The sequence below is a fragment of the Alligator sinensis genome, unplaced genomic scaffold, assembly GCF_000455745.1.
Source record: "Alligator sinensis unplaced genomic scaffold, ASM45574v1 scaffold786_1, whole genome shotgun sequence".
Taxonomy (NCBI): Eukaryota; Metazoa; Chordata; order Crocodylia; family Alligatoridae; genus Alligator; species Alligator sinensis.
Genome location: NW_005843383.1, coordinates 41,087 through 61,116, shown reverse-complemented (window position 1 = coordinate 61,116; position 20,030 = coordinate 41,087). Strand labels below are relative to the sequence as shown.

At 40.5% G+C, this 20,030-nt stretch overlaps 1 protein-coding gene across 1 annotated transcript in view; it reads left to right on the top strand.

Moving 5' to 3' along the window:
• Positions 1–18,780, top strand: part of TAB2 (TGF-beta activated kinase 1 (MAP3K7) binding protein 2) — a 118,887-nt gene extending 100,107 nt beyond the window's left edge. Inside the window, exons 6-9 of the mRNA XM_025195067.1 lie at positions 10,980–11,140; positions 11,900–11,993; positions 13,398–13,478; positions 16,758–18,780. Of these exons, the coding sequence (XP_025050852.1) occupies positions 10,980–11,140; positions 11,900–11,993; positions 13,398–13,478; positions 16,758–16,903 (482 nt within the window). The 3' untranslated portion in view covers positions 16,904–18,780. The remainder of the gene's footprint in view (positions 1–10,979; positions 11,141–11,899; positions 11,994–13,397; positions 13,479–16,757) is intronic.
• Positions 18,781–20,030: the final 1,250 nt, after the last annotated feature.

Below are 20,030 nucleotides of genomic sequence, written 5' to 3'. Positions count from 1 at the left end.
AGGGCCGCCCCCTGCCCCCCCCCCCACTGCTTCGGGCCAGGGCCTCCAACAGTGGCGATGGTTATGGCAGTTGCGGCAGGGCACAGCCACCGGTCACTCCCCTCCCCTTCCCACTCCCCTACCTCCCTCCCCTCTTCCTTGCTGCTTCCCCTTCCCTGCCAGCTGTTGTTGAGGGGGCAGGTGCTCCGGCCCCTGGCTCCAGGGCACATGGTGGAGGGGGGGCACCGCTGGCCTTGCCCCCTGACTCCGACCCCAGTCCCCGCTGTTATGGGGTGAGGTGAGGCCAGCACTGCGCAGCCAGTACCCTGCGTTCCCGCTACCTCCAAGGAGCAGGGGAGGGCGGGGGTGGCCTCACTCCGTCCCTTCCATCAGGGCAGCGTTCCAGTCCCCGTCGTCCCCCCCTGCTCCCCCCACTCCAGCCCGTCAGTCCCTGCTGTCATGGTGGCACTCTGCCATGTGTCTCTGTCTGTCCAAAGCACAAGCATTACAGACAGACAAAGGCTTTTATAATATTAGATTATTCCTAAGCCTGTGTTTACACATGGACAGCTTTATGTAGCCTTTTTGGGATGAGAAGTTTTGATTCTATTAAAGTATTCAGTCAAAGGATAACTAAAAATCCTGCATTTTAAAGAAATACTTTTGCAGTAAAAATTTAATCACAAATGTTTTGTGGGTTTCAGCTAGTTGTAAATAAATGTTGATAGTTGAGTAGTTCTGTTATAAAGTAGCAGTAAGTTCTCATCTTCCAGAGCTTGATACCACCTTTGTCTTAAGGTGGTCAAAAATTTTAGTCATTCTTTACATGTCATAGAAATTTTAAACTTCAGCTGTTAAAGGGGATAATGTCATACCGCAGGGATCTTTTTAATACTCGTAAGTGGAAGGCAGAGAGAGTTATTCACTGCCTGGTTTACAAATGAGTTGGAGGTAAGCAGAGCCTTGCTTACTATGTGGTTAAAAAAATGAAATCTGGTTTCTGCTTCAACTGTAGTACATTATGGGTGTGTCTACATATTCATTTAATGTGCTTTTGCTAATGTGCATTAAATTTAGTACCTCCATTGTGCGGTGTGCGGTACGAGAAGAAGGTGCATTAGCCTATTTTAATGCACATTTGCAAAAGCATGCAGTTTTTTGTGATGCTTTAACATGTATTAAAATAGGTTAATGCACTTTAAAGCGCACGTGTAGATATGCCCTATGATATGGAATAGAATATCCAGATGTTAAAGCAGGCTTTGTGCTTTGTTAGCTAGAGAAAATTCAAAAGATGACTTTTTTCCCCTGAGAGTAAACAAGTAACCACTAAGCAGCTATTAAACGCTTCTTCTAATGTGCCTAAAGTGACACTAGTGGTTTAGTTCCTGTGGTATCAGAGTTAGGATTTGTAACATTTCATCTGACAAATTTACTTTTTCCCATTGTCACTAGGGGGAGCTGGAAGCTTGGCTTGCTTTTTCCCTTTGACAACTAAAATCTTTTCTCAGTGTTTTCCATTATCATCCCTTCTCTTCCCTCCTTCTCCCCCTTACTGCTTTTCTCTGGTTGCCAAAATTGGTAACTAAGTAAGTTTTTCAAACTTCATGGAAGAAATGTTTTTGGTCAGGTTGGATCAAATTACTTAAGCAGTAAAAGCTTAGTATAAAAATATCACCCATTGGCTGATATAGTCAACTAGCTGAAACCCGCAAAACATTTGCAATTAAATTTTTATTGCAAAACTATTCTTTAAATACAGGATTTTTAGTTATCCTTTGACCGAATACTATAACGGAATCAACACTTCTCACCCTTGAAAATGGTACGTACAGCTGTCTGGATGTAAACACAGGCAAAGGAACATAATTTTGACATATTTTGTGAAAAGTCTGACCTTGTGACTTATTCATAGGCATAGAATAAGAGGGCCCTTGTACATATGAGGAAATTGATCCTTTTAGTGGTTTAATTGCCCTTTTTAACGACATAAATGTGTAACAGTGTACACGATTGGCAGCATGTTACAATTAAATTTCGTAACAGTGTATATGTTCGGCAGCATGTGTCGATTTAAATTACTTTTTATGTAGTGAACTAAAACATACCCCATGTATTTTAGTTTGCTACATAACAAATTACAGGGTTATTCCTCACATGTACAAGGGCCCTACCCGGAAAAGGCATTGGGGGCAGTGCATGGGGCGCTGGAAGCCCTGGTGTGTTTGGAGCAGCTCAGGCTTGGCGAGCTTCCAGAGACCCATAAAACCACGATTCAAGTAGAATCCTACCCATTGGAGTTTTTGTGGTGTGATAAGTACTGGATAAGAGAGAGGAAGTCGATATTGTGTACCTAGACTTCCAAAAGGCCAAACTGACTAGCACCACAACTGAAAGTGAGTTAGGGATAATAATAGATCATAGTATGAACATGAGCCATCAGTGTGATACGGTAGCCAGCAGGCCAGACAATATTCTGGCATGCATCAGTCAATGCATCTCAAGCAAAACCAAGGAAGTGATTCTTCTACTTTACTCAGCATTGGTGAGACCACAGCTGGAGCACTGTATCCAGTTCTGGGCACCACACTTCAACAAGGATGAGGGAAAGCTTGAGAGAGTCCAGAGAAAGGCCACCCGTATGATCAGAGACTTGCAAGACAAGCCATATGAGGAAAGGCTGAGGGATTTGGGTCTGTTCAGCCTTAAAATAGAGAAGGCTGAGAGGGGACTCGGTAGCAGCTTACTGCTACATCAGGGGAATACATCAAGGACTTGGCGAACAACTGTTCACCAGGGCACCCTTAGGGAAAACCGTGAGTAATGGCCACAAAGTCCTGGAAGACTGTTTCACACTTAACACTAGAAAAACTTCCTTCACAGTTAGGGTGTCCAGACTGTGTAATAAGCTTCCCCCAGAGGTGGTGCAATCACCTACCCTGGAATTCTTTTAAGAGGAGACTGGACAGGCACCTTGCTGGGGTCACCTGACTCCTGCCTACTGTAGGGGGCTGGACCTGATGATCTGGCATGGTCCCTTCCAGCACCTTACAATCTATAAATCTACTTTGCAAATATAGCTGGTCTCAAGATAATTGTACAGTTAACTAGTTAATTGCATAGTATCTGTAACGGCCTCAAGGTGACACCATCTGCCCATCCCAGCCTTAAACTCTTCATCTCTACCCTAAGGTGCATCTAGGGTGCTTATAGTATATTACCTCTCCCTAAGCTGCCTTTTTCCAGTGTGATCTCCTACTTGGAAACAAGTACACTATATGGTGTTAGCGAAACAGTCTGCTGCAGGGTTGCTCAGCCCCTAGCTGACGGAACCATATAATTCAGCCCACAGATCTAGACATGGCTATGGGGAATAGTGGCAATGTTAATTGCCAGATTAACCCTGCTGCCAAATTTCCAGGCCCCATGTAACTGGATTGGCCCTAGCCATGCTGCCCCAACACAGAAGAATCGGGCCCTGTTCCCATGTGGTTGGATCAAGCCAGGGCCCAAAGTAGTCATACAGAAACAGCCTTGGTGGGGCCCAATGCTGCTGCATCAGGGCCTGGCCAGACCAGCACTGCACAGTGGATCAGGCCTACAGACTGAATCCAGCCCACAAATGGATCTGGTACTGTTTGTCTGCCCTTCAGGGGGAAAAAAGTTGGGCATCACTGATCTGTTGGAATGTATAGCTACAGATTTTGGAGTGGTGGTGGGCACAGAAAAAATGGCAGGCTTTAGGAATGCATAAGGGTCTTCAACAACCTTATAAGAATTGGAGGAGCCAAGCTGAGGCTACAGGCTGATAGTTAGGGATTTTTGAAGATTTCAACTAGTAAAATTTTGTAAGCCTGTGAAGTTTTATTCATACTGGATCCATAGAAGTTTTATTAGTGTGGCAGGACATTTTTCAAAAGTTTCTATATGCACTTAACATGCCCAGTCCCCCTCATAGCTGTACGCCATTGGAATGCGCATAAGGCTTATCCATAGAGCTACTGAATGTGCTCCAGTCTGTAACTGCCATTAACCAAGCTGAATTTTTTCATTCAGTTTCCCTTGCCAACAGTTAGTAACACTAAAAATGAGAAAAGGACTACCTGTCCTTAGGTGTCTGTGATGTACTTCCATTGAAGCCCAGGTGGAGGCAGTGGTCTGACTTGAATGTGAAGGTATGGTGAAGATGGAATTAAGATATATTTAATTATATTAATCTTTTTAATGTAGATCTTCATATGGTCTGAATCTATTTCTTCAGTATGATTTCTGACTGGCTTTAACTTGTGAAAACTTACTCTTTCTGGAGTTGTCAGTCTTATTGATCGCATAGCCCTGATTCATCTGAAGATGGTCTCAGTATATGTGATTACCAAGGACTCTATCTGGAAGGAGGAAATCTAGTATGTGATTATGAATTAAAGACTGTCACATTGCATCAGCGTGCATAGACTTGTGAGAAAACTACAAAATGAGTTGTCTTCTCACAGATTTTTTTCGTCAAGTTAGCTATTTTGAATTAATACACTTTTTCCCTAATGATAGGGATGTTGAGGTTTTTGTGACTTGGCTTTGATCCCATGTGAAATCAGTAGTCAAGTCATAAATTTGAACCCAGGTCTCCAGTATCTCATTTCTGTGCATAAGCCAAAAGACTCCGCTTCCCTCAAAGTCTCATAAAGCCGGGATGTTTTCTAGACAGACCTCAAAATGATATATGCTTTAAGAAAATCTAGCTTAAGAGCCTTGTCCAATATGATATGGGAAGCCTGTTGGTCCTCATTGGTTGTTTTAACACAAGGCTTTTTTTCTTTTTGAAATCTCTCATTCTGGGAACACCAGGGGTGATTTATTCCCAGGACAAATCAACTTTATAAGATTAATTTCAGCTGGCAATGGGGCTAAACAGAGCACTTCAGTCATATAACAAATCCAAGTTCTGTCCATAGCCTTTTCAGAAATGCCTAGGTAATATTTCAGTAAGCTGACTACCAATATATTGCTCTGTAGGGAAGAGAAAGATGAACTGCTCTCCCACAAGGGTAGCAGCATGAGATCATAGCTGATAGATGCTTCTCTGCATTTCATAGGCTTCACATTTACTTAAAGAGGGGACTGTTATGCAGTAAGAGACCATATAAAAACTTGTATGGAAAAAAATTGTGCAAATTTTAAGAGTAAAAATGTAATTGGGAAGGAGAAGTTGTTTCTGAGGACTTTGTTGAAATGACCCCTGTTTTGCAACAAACTCTTTCCCACAACTTCAAATGCTAAAAGTTTTAAGCCAATTTTTGTATGAATGTGAATTTTTTTAAAGTGAAAACTATGATCATGTCAAAAGTGATTACACAGCTTGGGATGGCAGCCCAGGTGCTTGTCTCACTTATCCTTCCAGTCAAGGATAAAGGCTCAGCTAGCAGCAAATGCATCTTGGAGGTCAACACATGGCTGTGTAGATGGTGTCACCAACAGGGCTTCGACCTCAACCATGGGGTGGTGTTTCAAGAAGATGGACTCTTGGGAGGAGTTCCTTCAAATATAGGCTTGCTAACTTTGTGAAGAGGGCTTTAAATTAGATTCACTGGGCGATGGAGATGAAAGCTAGGAAGTAAGGGAAGAGCTAGGGGACATGGATAAAAATTCAGTAAGGGAAAGCAATAGCAGAAGCCTTAGCAATGTTCTCAAGGAGAAGAGACAAGACAATTGGTTAGATACCTGAAGTGTTCATATACTAATGTGAGAAGTATGGGGAATAAACAGGAAGAATTGGCAGTCCTAGTACAATCGAAGAATTAGGTACTTGGGGATTATGGAGATGTGTTGGGATAGTTCACATGGCTGGAGTACAGTCATGAATGGGTATTACTTGTTCAGGAAGGACAGGCAAGGGGAAAAAGGATGAGGTATCCTATTTATAAAGACGATGTACACATGTTCTGAGGTGCAGTATGAAGTGAAAGGTAGGCTTGTTGAAAGCCTCTGGGTAAAGGCCAGAGGGAAGAATAGCAGGATATCTGGTAGGAGCCTACTACAGGCCACCAAACAAGGAGGAGGAGGTGGGCAAGTCCTTCTTTTAAACAATTGATTAAAGCTTCTGAATCATGGGGCCTGGTTTTCATGGGGGCTTTAACTACTGTGTCATCTGCTGGGAGGGAAACACAGCAGTGCATAAAAAAGCAGCTCAGCAACTTCTTGTAGTGTGTTGGGGATAAGTTTTGGCACAGGTAGTAGAGGCCAACTAGGAAGGAAGCTTTTCTCAACTTGCTACTCATGATCAGGGAGGAATTGGTTGAGAATGTGAAGGTGGAAGGCCACTTGTGTGACCGTGACCACAAAATGATAGCGTTTAAGATTGTGAAGGCAAGCAGCTGACTCCAAAAAAGCAGAGTTTAACAGACTCAGGGAACTGGTGAACATCATCCCCTGGAAAGGAAGCTGAAGAGGAGAAAGAGTTCAGGAGAGCTGGCTATACTTTAAGGAGGCCTTTTTAAGGTTCTCCAGATATGATGAAAGAATGGGAAGGGCAACAGGAGGCCAGCCTGGTTAGGCAGCAGCAGCCGGCCTGGTTAGGCAGCAGTCTCTTCAATGACTTGAAATTCAAGAAGGAATCCTACAAAAAGTGGCAACTTGGTCATAGTACTAGGGAAGAGTTTAGGAGTATCACTTGGGCATATAGGAAAAAAATTAGGAAGTCTGAGGCTGAATGCAGAAGTTAGTGTAATTACAGATGATTCAGAAAAGCCTGAAGTTATTTAAGCAGACAAGGTTCTTTGGGTTAATCTGATATCTTTTATTACCAACCCAAATGGAGGAGAATAGTTATTAAGCAAGCTTTAGGGTTCAAAAACCCTTCGTCAGGCTAAGGAAGTTTCAGCAGTTGGTGTGTGCTGTTCCTGGATGGAATGAAAATAAAAAAAGCCAGCGGCTGGACTGGTATGCTTACAAGACAGGTAGCCAGTGAAAATGTAGATTGAAGAGTCAATGGGTGAGAGACAGGCAGGGGGGAGAGAGAGAAGGGGGATGAAAGTGGAGAGATACCTGGGGAGTCAAATGAATGCTTTTTATTTCAGTGTTCAGAAAATTAGGGGTAGCTACCAGATGATGAGTATCGTTAGCAGCAAAGATAGTGAAGGAGACAAATAGCCTAGAGCAGTGGTTCTCAAACTTTTTTTTTCACAGACCACTTGAAAATTGCTGTGGGTCTTGGCAGACCACTTAAATTTTGTTTTTGTTCTACAAAACTAAGCACACAACTCATATTTTAATATCAGTAGTCTTACTTTACAAATACAGATATTCTCGATTGTTCTGCAGCCTTTCTGCAGACCACCTGAATGGAGCTCATGGGCCAGTTTGAGAACCTCTGGCCTAGAGTAGTGGAAGAGTGCTTAGAGAAGCTAGATGCTTTCAAGTCATTAGGTCCAGATAGGATGCACCCTAGGGTACTGAAGGTGGTGGCTGAGGTAATTTCAAAGCCATTAGCTAATCCTCTGAGAGCTCCTGGAGGTCATGGAGCTCTTGAATGATTGGAAAAGGGCAAATGTAGGCCTATTTCTAAGAAAGGGAAGAAGGAAGTCTGGGAATTTCAGACCAGTCAGCCTGACCTTAATATCTAGAAAGATTATGGAGCAAGTCCTCAAAGAATCTGTTGTGAAGCACCTAGGGAAGAACAAGGTGATCAGGAAGAGCCAACATGGATTCACCAAAACCAAAGTCATACCTGTCCAACCTGATTTCTGTGGTGAAAGGCTCCTTGGTTAGTAGGAGAGCCATCGATATGATTATACCTTGAATTTACCAAGGCTTTTGACAGTCTTTCATTCTTATTAACAAGCTAACAAAACATAGACTAGAGGAAAGTACTAAAAAGTGGATACAAACCTGGCTGGATCATCATTCTCAAAGGAGTCATCCATGGCTCAGTGTTTAAGTGGGAGAGAGGTATCAAGTCTCTTATGGGTCTCATAATATTCAGTATCTTCATTAATGATTTGGATAATTGGAGCACACACTCTGCAAGCATACATATGGCACCAAGTTCAATGCAGTTGTAGACATTTGGAGGGCAGGGCTGAGATCCAAAATGACCTGGATAGACTGGAATAAAGATCTACAATCAACAAGTGGAAATTCCTGCACTTGCAATGGACTAACAGCATGCACAAACACAAACACAAACTGGGAAATGATTGATTAGAATGCAACATTGCAGAGAATGACGCAGGGGTTAAATTGGTGCGAGAACCAGTGTTTTAGACTGAGCCCCACTGGGTAGTGTGGTTTTCTTTAATCTTTACTAACCTATAGAGTTGCTTCTGGGACCCCATAAGATTGGGCCCCTAATATAGTCCATGGCCTGTTGTGACCTATTTATAAAACGTATTTAAAAAGGTTACATGAACATATAGTCTCAAATAGTGTATAAGTTATAAACCATATTCCATGATGATATCTTTGAGCTTTAACATAAATTAAAACTGTTTTTAAATAGGTTTATTTTTTTAATCTTAAAAATAAAAAATACAATTAAATAAAAAAATCTGATTTAAATAAAAACATCTGATTTAAAAAAAAAATTATTTTTATCCATCCTAATCTCCATCGTGGGACATTTTCAAGAGTAGGTTGGACAGATGCCTGGCTGTGGTGGTTAATCAGGACTGGATCCTGCCTCAAACAGGGGTTTGGACTAGATGATGTTGTGAGGTTCCTTCCAGCCAGCCCTACTTTACTATGATCCCATGAACTTGTATTATATAAAAATGATATTGCAACCTTAACTGGAGTGCCACTGTGGCTGGTTCCATGCCTTGTGTCTAAGTTGGTCTTAAACATGTCGTGTCTGTCAGACTAGAGAAATTGAAGCAGCTGTTGTTTGGAGTTGCTTCAGTACATTTTATAACTTATTATATAAGGACCAGACTGAATTGTGTTGGGACCTCATGGTGCTTGATACTGTGCAACCATGGGATAGGATTGGATAATCCACGCACAGAACATTTACAGCAGTGGCTCTCAGCCTTTTTAATTCCAGGGCGTCCGTCATCAGACTAAAGGTACTCCTCCATAACTTTTGTGAATTGAGCAGCACCCCATTTAAAAAAACTAGTTAATTTATTATACTGCTTACCTCCTTGCAGAGGGGCTAGACTGGGAGCAGTGGAGCAGCCAGGCATAGAGAACCTGAGCCTGCCCTTATCGGTTCATCTCTTCACACCTGGAGCTCAAGCCTGATCTTATCTCCTCACACTTCCTGTGCCACCCTCCAAAAGATCTTGTGGCACCCATGGTGCCACAGACCCCTGATTGAAAATCACTGATCTACAGTCTAAAAGATATTCCACCTTTTTGGACTCAAGGCACCCCTCCATATCTTTTGTGAATTGGGTAATCCATGACTGATACCAAGTAATCCTTAATTGACAGACACCCAGACCCAGTTTCAAAAAATAATTTATACATTGCAGTGGTGATCTCCTTACGGTAGAGATGCAGGATTGTCCTGAGTCTGGCTTACCTGCTTAGCTTATCTGCTTATCTCCTCACACCTCATGACACGCTTCAAAGGATCAGCAGTCTAAAAAAATGTAGGCAGTTAGCAAGCAAATAGGTACAGAGAAGGAAGCGGGTAACTGGTAATAGTGATTCAGCAAACAAGCGGTGATCAGTAGGTGTAGAAACGTGGCTTTGTAGCTTGCATTTCATTTGCAGAGTTACCTGAACAATTTAGTTGCAATGGGCAGCGTGTGCTTTCTTCACTAACCCTGAGTTAGGTAGTCTTATTGCTATTTGCAAATAAAACTGTCAGAATATACATGTATACTACTTCAAATGTAGCCATAATTTCTGTCAAGTGTCCCAGTTCAAATGACAAGGTTCTTTGGGTGAATCTGATATCTTTTATTAGACCAACTAAAAGATATCAGATTCACCCAAAGAACCTTGTCTGCCTATGTCCTTAGACCAACACGGCTACAACCTACACCCCAATTCAGATGAAGTTTTTAGCTGCCTAGTATGTGAACCAGCATTTCTTATATATGTTGTATATTTCATTGTTTCTTTTTCCAGTCTGAGTAGTGAAGCAAAATCACATGAATAAGTAAGTGGTTCTTGTTTGGATGAATGGCTGGGTTGTGAAATATTTTGGTAAAGTTTAATATCCCCTATGCTTAATACTTTGCCAACTTTAAAACGGACATCAATCTACTGAATATATTGCTACTTTCTAAGATGCTATTCTGTTTTTAAAATGCTCTGGCCTAACTGCTAACTTGACTGTTTTTATAGCAGACCATTTTTCTTGTGATAGGACACTAAACAACATCAGAAATCAGAAGCTGAAAATAATGGTTCTAAGCTATAAGTTAGAAATAAATTTAATGTGTCATATTTGCTGTAATTATTATATGATACGCAGCAATATTTCTTGTGGATTTTCAGATTTTTTTTTAATCCAGTTTCACTGCCCTCTTAATAAAATACCTGGATGGTTTGTTTAATCCACGGCATGCCATTAAGTTGCATTTATACTGATGTACAGTGAAGAAAAGCTTGTAGGAGAAGCATTCTTTTTTATCTTCTTCATATAGTATATTGCTAGAATATTATTTGGCACATGTCTAGTTCAAAGAGACATTTGTTGCTAGCTCTTCTCATTCTTTCATGAAGAGCTTAATCTTTAGGTTTTTGTAAAAGCTTGTTTTCACAACATGTAATTTTAAGCTAAAATTTTAATTGTGTCCTGTTAAGATATATTGTTTAGCTTTTTCTTTCTGAGGTGAGATTTGAATAAAGATACTTGATTTGTGTTTTATATACAGTTATACTGGTATGTGTGGTCTCTTATGGCAAAGGTTTTCCTGTGAAGAGCATGAAATAGCATTCTTACAGCATTTTTTTGTTTACATTTTTCGCAGGAGACATTAACTTTCATCTTTATCAAATGTTGCTTTATGGAGGAAAATTAATTAGGTAAAATGGGACTTTATGTATTACAGCTTTACTGATACACCAGAAGGCCAGGATGGAACGACTTCAACGAGAACTCGAGATTCAAAAGAAAAAGCTGGATAAACTAAAAACAGAAGTTAATGAAATGGAGAATAATTTAACACGAAGGCGCCCGGAAAGATCGAATTCTGTTTCGCAAATTCCTTCTGTAAGTCAAAACCTCTGTAGGCTGCACAATTGAAAATCATAAGCGTGATCCATCAAATGGCACGGTTTTTCATTTAATGGCACTTTTTATTCCAGTCTGTGTATTAAACATTCTATCTGGGCTTAAACTGGTAACCACCATGGTTCAAAGAGCAAGCATTATGCTCCAGGTAGCAAGAACCACTAAATTGGAAGTTGGGGGTCTGTGCTAACCGATCTTTCTCAGTGGCTTTCAAGGGGAGCCCCAAGGAGAATGTATTCTAATAATCCATTCTGGAGGTCTGAAAGGCATGAATAATTAGTTTCAGCCTACAGTCTCAGATTCATAGCACAGCTTCCATCACCAGCACTCCAGCCACCTCCTCTCGTGCTTCATCTGTCTCTTGTCACAGTACACCGAGGTAATCTCTGAGAATAATCCAAAAGGAGGTGATGTTTTGGAGCCAGCATATCAGATTTCAGGGGCAAAAGATGGTTTGTCCAGCCATCAGTTTGTTGGGAAAGTGAATGTTTAGTAGCTCAAATCTGAAACCAACCAATCAGTTTTTAGACTAAGAAGCAGCAGTAGTTAAATTAAGCCTTTGCACTTTTGTGAGCACCTGTGATTCTCTTGCTCTTGGCCTGAAAGAGGCACCAATCAGACCTTAATGAGGGGTGAACCTTGCATTTCCAGTCCAAAAATAAGTGTAAATGTGTATCCACCTGACTGATGATGATGAAATTGGAAAATCCAGTCTAACAGGCAGATTTATTTTTTCAGCTGGAAGAGATGCAACAGTTAAGAAGTTGTAACAGACAACTGCAGATAGACATAGATTGTCTAACCAAAGAAATTGATCTTTTTCAAGCAAGAGGTATAGTATGTTCTCTCAGTGCATCAATATTCCTGGCTTATATTTTCTTTCCCCACCTTTCAAAATGAATATGTCAAAAAGCAGGCTAAGTTATAATTGGTTAACATGAATCGAATTGCTTGTGTAATCATCACATTAATAGAATAAAATATAATTACAAAAGTGATATAATTCCAGTCCTTTGTTTCTTGTTGGCTTTATTTCTCTAATACCACCTCATTCATCTTCCTACTCCCCCCTTGCCCTAAAAAATCTGGGGTTGAAATTTATAACATGCTTGGCATACATTTAGAAGGAAATTCTTTCATAAAGTTGGAAAAAATGTGGTTGGCTACTTTTGAATTATTAGTGAATGAAGAATGATCTCTGAGTATGTGGCCATGCATTTACATGTTTTTTCACTTCCTAATCTCATCTCTTCAAGGAATTAAAATTGTGCTTCAGATTTGCCTCCAGTATGCTCTCCCTTTTCCTCCTTCCTCATCTGCAGGAACATGTAGTGTATTTTTTCCCCTCTCTCATGTTTCTGGATTCTTTGGTCATGGAGAAACCAAGCTTGTTACCTGCAGGTAAGAAGAAAGAAAACAGAGCTATAGTGAAGACTGTAGCAAAGTCTTCAGCCTCTGAATGTAGTTGAGAAACAGAAAAAGAGAAGATGGCTGGCCATGCTGACATCTGAAAAATTAAATCAGATTTCTTGGTAAAATGTTTTACTTTGATCTGCTTGGCTGTTAGAATAGATTTGCTTAAGGACCTGTAATGCTATAAAGGTTGGCATTTGAAAGACCATATTTTGCATATAGGCTGTTTCAAAGGGCACTGCATGCAAATGTTTTCTTTAAAGATAAAATTAAAAACAAAAAGTACTTGTGAAGCTCAGTTTAATCTCATGAAATCATGGAATTTGATTTCAGTGGTTTCTGTATGAACAGCTCAGAAATGCATTGTGTGGCTAAATGTGTTTCACTGTACAGATAAGGAGTTCACAGCTTCTATATATGTAATTGTTAAATCTAAACATATCTAATGTTTATTTTGGGTGGTGCTTTTCATTGTTATTTTTTAAAAGAAGTATATTGGAAGCAGGTGAAAGTCACAAATATGTTTTCAAGTAGAACATTTAAATCTATTATAAGAGTTCAGTCTGTCAGCTGGAGCTGGGGATTTAAGTCAGGATTTGTGACCTCTAGTTTGTTATGTAACTTGAGTTGATAAGTTACTTACCCTGTCATGGACACCAGTAACATCTCACTCAGACCTGCATTGATTGACGTGTTAGTATGAAAGGTGCTAATGGAGTGCATGGTATTAATATTATTTTAACAGTTGTAGGAAATTAATTATTATTTTCTCTCAACAGCATTTTAAAAACTGTCTGTTCTTTTTTTTTTTTTTTTTCCTTAGGACCACATTTTAATCCCAGCGCTATTCATAATTTTTATGACAATATTGGATTTTTAGGTCCTGTGCCACCAAAACCCAAAGGTATTGTATTTATTAAATCTGGCTGTAATACTAGTTTAAGCACAATTGCACTGTTTCATTTCTAGCACCTGAAGTCCAAGGAACCAGCATATTTGTTACATATGTACCAACGTGTAGAAGTAGGGGTAGACTTTCCTGTCTCTAGAACAGTGAAAGATAAATGCTTTGTAGATGTGACACGATTCCTTTTTTCTGGAAAGTCAACTAACTCATCTGCAACCATACTTCCAGCCCATTAATGAGCTGAATGTGTGGCCTGAGGGCTGGTGCCAGAAATATAGAAAAGAGGGTAAAATTAAGTGGTTTATAGTAAAAACAGACATGTTTGGATTGGTTAGTGACACTTGCTGAGTAAACTGGGTATCAGATATTATTCAGAATATTTATTGGGGCTTAATAGCCTTCAGGTATATGTTAAAACATTTATTGCAATAATTTCAAATTACTATGGGCTTCTCATTTTTAAAGATATTTATAACATTTAGCATTTAAGATCTGTTTTCTGAGAGAAAACACATGAAACCTGGGTTGGGAAACACCTTTCTACAATGAGTTATGAAGAGAGAGTGCACATTAGTAATTCCTAATGGTTAGAATGAAACTTCAACTTTCTAGTCTGCCAGGTCTGAAAGGATAAGAGGTGGTGTATTTCCAGGAACTGAAAACCGAGCCTGAGCTAGTATAGTGAACTGTTTTTCTGTATTTAAATATTTTTTTGGGTGTATTTTAAATTCAGTTTAACTTTTCTTTAATTCTGTAGTAGTAGGATACTAAGTGTAGTTCCGGCTAAAAGAAGAGCAGGGGCAGACAAGGAATTTCTGTGGACAGATTTGAGTGCATTTTATCTAGAAACCGTGTTAGTAAGTTTGGCAGTTCCTGAATCTGATTTTTTTCAAGTATTTTATTAAATAGTTTAAGAAATATTTGAAATATCCAAACTCCTGTCCAGCATCTCAGTCTAATTAGTATTAAACAAACAGAGTCCAGAGGAAAGTAACAAAGATAAGAAAACATGTATGTAAAGTCTGAAATAGGTTTGTTTAGTTTAAGAAAGTAAATATTGCAGTGGGAAGAAAAATATGGGGGAAATGAACAGTTTTCCAATATGGAAAATGTCATGAAGAGGAAAGTTCATGTGAACCAGGGGTATGACAAAAATGGACTTAATTTTTAGTAAGTATGTTTGAAGATAAATACAGTAAAATCCCTGTTATCTGGGATTTTACTAACTGGCACACTCTATTAAGCGGAATTTCTGGCTGGATGGGTAGGGGGAGCTCGCATGCACCAGTCACTGCCACCACCCACTACCCTCCGCTGCTCCTCGTGCAGCTGCCACCACCATCCACTACCCAGTGTTGCTGTTGTTCAGCGTGCAGGAGCAACAACCAGAAATATAAATATATTATAAAAGCCCTAATCTTTCTGTGTGTCTGTCCATAATGCTTTTTTCGCACTCTGGTTGCCTGACGAACAGCCAATCAAAGTGCGAAAAAGTGTTTGGACAGGAGGCGGCGAAGCGCCGCCATGATGGTGGGGACACGGGACAGGGTGGGGGGTGCCCCCTGCCCTGCTCCCTGGAGTCAGCGGCAATGGAGAGGACAGCAGAACTGACCTTCCCCCCCCCACTCTGCTCTCTGCAGGTGGCAACAGTGGGGCAAGGAAGGGGGGAATGCCACTGGAGCTAGCCTCATTCCTCTTGCTCCTTGGAGGTGGCGGCGGAGGCAGCAGCATGGAGGGACTGGGGTCGGGATGCCGTGGGGGGGGCAAGGCCATTGGCACTGGTCTCGGCCCACCTCTCCCTGCTTCCGTCTTCTCCACCTGCAGGGCCGATGTGGTAGTGGTGGGGGGAGGAGCGGGCACACCATGGTGGTGGGGGAAGGGGAGGAGTGGGCCCAGCCCCAACATGGGGCGGAGGACAAGCAGGCCAAAGGTGGGGGAAAAGCTAGCCTACTGCAGCAGTGCGGGGGGGGGGGGGCCCCCGCCATGGTGGCCCAGCTTCTCCCCATCCTCAGGCCCGGTCCTCCCCCACATTGGGCCTGGGCCCACTCCTCCCCCCCTGCACTGGAGTGGGGCAGTGGACCTGGACCCCAAGCAGCAGGAGGGAAGGGGAGAGTGGGCCTGGACAGGTGGGCATGGAGCTCCATCCCCACCTGCTCTCCTGCTTCCCCCTCCTCCCCCCGTCATTCTTGACAGGCATTTGGCTAGTTTTTAGGATATCAGATGCCAGGATATCAGGATGCTGGATATCAGAGATTTTACTGTACTAGGAAAACTTTCTGATCAAATCTAATCATAAGGACAGTGATGCAGAGGGAGAAACTACCATAAGGTGCTTTTTGAAATCATCCTCTTCAGTGGTCTTTGGAGCTAGACATATACATTTTTTTGCTTGTTAAAAATCTAAAGAAATATTAGATAATTTTATGACTCTGTAATGCTCTCCTTTCTGCCGCCTCCTGTTACTGGTTCATTCTTTTGGTTAATACTCCAGCATGCTAAAGAATTGAGGAAGATAGTGAGGATGGAAATGTGGGTGAGAGACTTAACTTGTACTCAGCATTGCCAACCCAAGATTTATTTTTTTATCATTATTTTTACTGACTAGCTGCAAGCTTTTTACTGACAGCCAAACAATTTTTTTTTTACTGACAATTTCTTTTACTGATGAATGTTTTACATAACATAAATATTCATAGACTGTTAGGGGCTGTAATATAATTCTTCTGCCAGGCCCTGTCCTGCTGGCAGCCCCCAGTTAGAAGGGTTGGGTTCAAATGTAGGGGTTTAACATCAACTGTAATAAAAAAAAAGTTTGGTTCTCAATAAAAAGTTTGCAGTAAAAAAAAATGTTTTTGGGTTCCTCCCACTTAGCCTTACTGCCCCATGTCCTATTACAGCCAGCCTGTGAGACAGAAGCACAGCACATGGCTGAGAGAACACCAAATAGTGTTGTGCCGCTCTGTCTGTCACAGCTTTAAGCTACATCTCTGTAGTGTTTTTACTGACCGCTGAAATTTGTTTTTTATGGCGTATATTGACAGCCATTTTTAGCTGTTTTGTTTTGTTTTTTTTACTGACAGCTAGCAGCCCTGCTTGTACTTTCACTGCATATCATTTGGCTGAACAATAAGTAAATTACAGGCAACGGTATTTCAGAAATTGCATAGTTTTCATAGGTATAAAAAAAAAAAAATCAGCTTAGTGAATAAAAAATCGCTTCCAAACCTATTCCCTGTAGTTCTTGTTTAGTAACTGTTCATCTTTTCACACCTACAGATCAAAGGTCCATTGTGAAAACACCAAAGACTGCTCCAGACACAGACGAAGATGAGGGAGCTCAGTGGAGTTGTACTGCCTGTACATTTTTAAATCATCCGGCCTTAATCCGTTGTGAACAGTGTGAAATGCCCAGGCATTTCTGAGCCAGCAGGCCCATTATCTTCTGTAAAACCATAACAAACCTGCAAGGGACTGTTCAGTCATTGGAGAAAAAAATCATTTATGCATAGGATTTTGTAAAATTGAAGGTGTGACAAGATGGTGTTTTGCTAATGTTAATTATCAGCCCACAGAGCTAATGATACCTCAGTGTTGTGTCGCAGGCAGTTGAAATTCATCAGCTGAAAGGTAATCTGCTGAAGGACTTGGTTGCCAGCTGCCTAAACCATGTACAGTATTACCATTACCCCAGTCTCACCGTGTTCAGTGCTTGGGTGTTCCCCATCCCCCTCTCTCTCTGTCTCTCTCCCCCCAACCCCCCAATGTCACTACTGAATTTTGACAGGGGAAAGGAATAGAATGTTAACATTTTTGTTTTTGGAGCTTTCATTGAAACACTACATACACGGAGGAAATTAAGATGATCAAGGTTTAATTATTTAAACTGTTTGCTGCCACATAGTGCCTTTAAGTAGGGGAAGAACTTCACAAATCAGTGGTACTCTTTGCCCTGTCTTCCCTGGAAATGTCTCTGCTCTGTGAAGCCAAAATCAGTACAATCCTGTCTAAAAAAGAAAAGGAAAAACTGCATGCCTTGTCTGTACAATATACACCGTGAAATATCCCAAAGCTTTTCCTACTGTACATAGCTCTAGAGCCTGCTTTAAGTGATTTCTTTTCTTCACCTTTATTATTTTCTTGTACTTCTGTATGTATAGTGTAATAGTCTTTTTTTGTTAACTCTTTTTCCCTTTAAGTGATTAAGCACGATCATGTCCCTTTTTTTAAGCTTTTATCCAAGAGAAGCAATGCCTTAAAGTAAGAGCATTAATAAGAAACTATGCACAAAATAGCTTTCCTCTGCTCGTTCTGTACATTGCTGTTGTAAATGCTGATGATCTGTGAAGACCTGCAGATGCAGTGTGGTAAAAATGCAGGAAAAGTTGGAAGTTAACATATAGTTCACTCTGTACACTGAGTTTTACGGTGGGTGACACTAGGTAATGTTTTGTCTGGCACAAGGAAACTCAAACTATGGAACTTTCGACCCACCAATGGATCGGCATCCGATTTAAGCTTGCTTCAACTGCTGGTATCTTGCAGACTCTTGAAGAGAGATTTATTGGGGAAGTACATCCAGTGCTAAAATCAGCAGCATCAGCAGCATCATACAACTTCATTCAAGAACTTTAAATGCTTTCCTGTCTTGGCAGCCAGTTTCTAAACCTGACTTGGTGGAGAAGTCTTGTATTTATAGAAACAAAGGATAGCAATATTTAGGACAACTGAAATAAAGGCTGGAAAAGAGAAATCAAGCAGACTTGAACACTGAAGCAACCTCAAGCATCTCTATATTTTGATAATCTGTTTCTTAAAGGAAAATGTTCACATGATGGAATGTATGCAACTGAAATCAAGAAATGGAATTACAGTATGCTTAAAAGCATGTAAAGAATTATGTAGCAACACTTAGGCTGGAGGGAATGCTAAAAATGTAGCAAAAGGCAAGAGACAAAGTAGACTGTCACCCACTGTAAACATTTGCCAGTGGACATTTTTTTTTTAAATAGGAATTTTACAAGTGATCTATGTGAATGCACAAAGGCCTTTGTTTTGAAGGCTTTGCATTTTTTATATGGGAAGACAATGTCAATCCCAGGTAATTAGGCAGTAGACTCAAAGCACTTGCATTTAATGCATTTTGTGTATAAAAATGGGGCCTTGTTTTTCAGCTTCATCTGCAGTTCTATGTGAAGATTGACAAATCAGTTTTTACCTGTTTTATTAATAAAACCTAATTTGGATATCTTGAGTTGATGGTTTTGTGATTTAGCTGGGTAAACTGTCTTTGTAACAGATAAGTTATTTATAAAAATTAAAAAAAAATTATATTCTAATAATTGGTTTTGTGATTTGTTTGCTTTTTCAATGTTGTGGAGCAACAGTGTAGCCAAATTTCAATAAGTATGTTGATTTGCTATGGATAGAAGCTTAATCAAAAACCTGTTTTATAGTATTTTGTGTTCTGTCCATGACTTTTCTATTAAATACTAATTTAGGATGGAGTGGGCACGTGCTCAACAATGTGTATCTGCAAAATTATGTTTTGACTACAGAATTGCTCCCTGCTGCAGAAAGTAAAAAACTGGGAAGATGAATTTCATGTTCCAAAACTGTACTGCCTTAAAAATACCTTTCTGATTCAAAATGGCAGCTGCTTTCCATCAATGGTGACATAAAAGGTCATTTGTGTAGTGCTGTAACTTGTATTAATAGGAGCGTCACTTGCAAATCAAGGGAAGTGATTCTTCCACTCACTTCAGGTGAGGCATCATGAACGCTGAATCATTTTGTCCAGTTTTGGGCCCCACACTTCAAGAAGGATATGGACACATTAGAGAGAGTCTAGCAGAGTGCAACAGTCTTCAGATACCTGAAGGGTGATTACAGAGAAAATAGAGGTGGGCTTTTCTCTGTGGCTGTAGATGACCTTGTGAAGTTTCTTCAAGCTCTACTTTCCTATGGTCCTATATCACTTTATAACTAAATGGCAGCAACATGTATATTGTCATAGCCAGTTTCAATCAAGAATACCATTGTACCAGAATAACTTTGTCCACACTAGGGTGTTATTCCATTGAAAAAGTGTTTATATCGGAAATAGACTAGACATCTTTAATCACTAGCATCTCCACTGATTGTACTCTATTAACCATATCTGTTTTTAATGCAGTAAAGAAGTACAAAAGCTGTGTAGACAAGCCAAGGAAGGCAGGCAGGGCAACACTATTTCGTTGTAGTAGCTGCCAGTTGTTTTCCTATTAAATATATTTCTGAGGGAGGGGGTCTGAGACTTGTGATGTTGAACAAGGTCAACATGCTTCTGGCACTGGATTAAAATGATCACAGGGAAAGAATTTCTATTGGTACAAAAAACTGAACTTCTATAGAAAGCCTCTTATTGTGCAGTCTAATAGTAAAGGAACTCTTCACTATTTAAATATATTAAAATATACTGATCCTTTTTTCCCCTTAATGTAGCTCAGTCTCAACTTTCGTCTCAATACTTTTTATGAACACTTGTCACTAAATGAAGTTTTTCATTCTTTC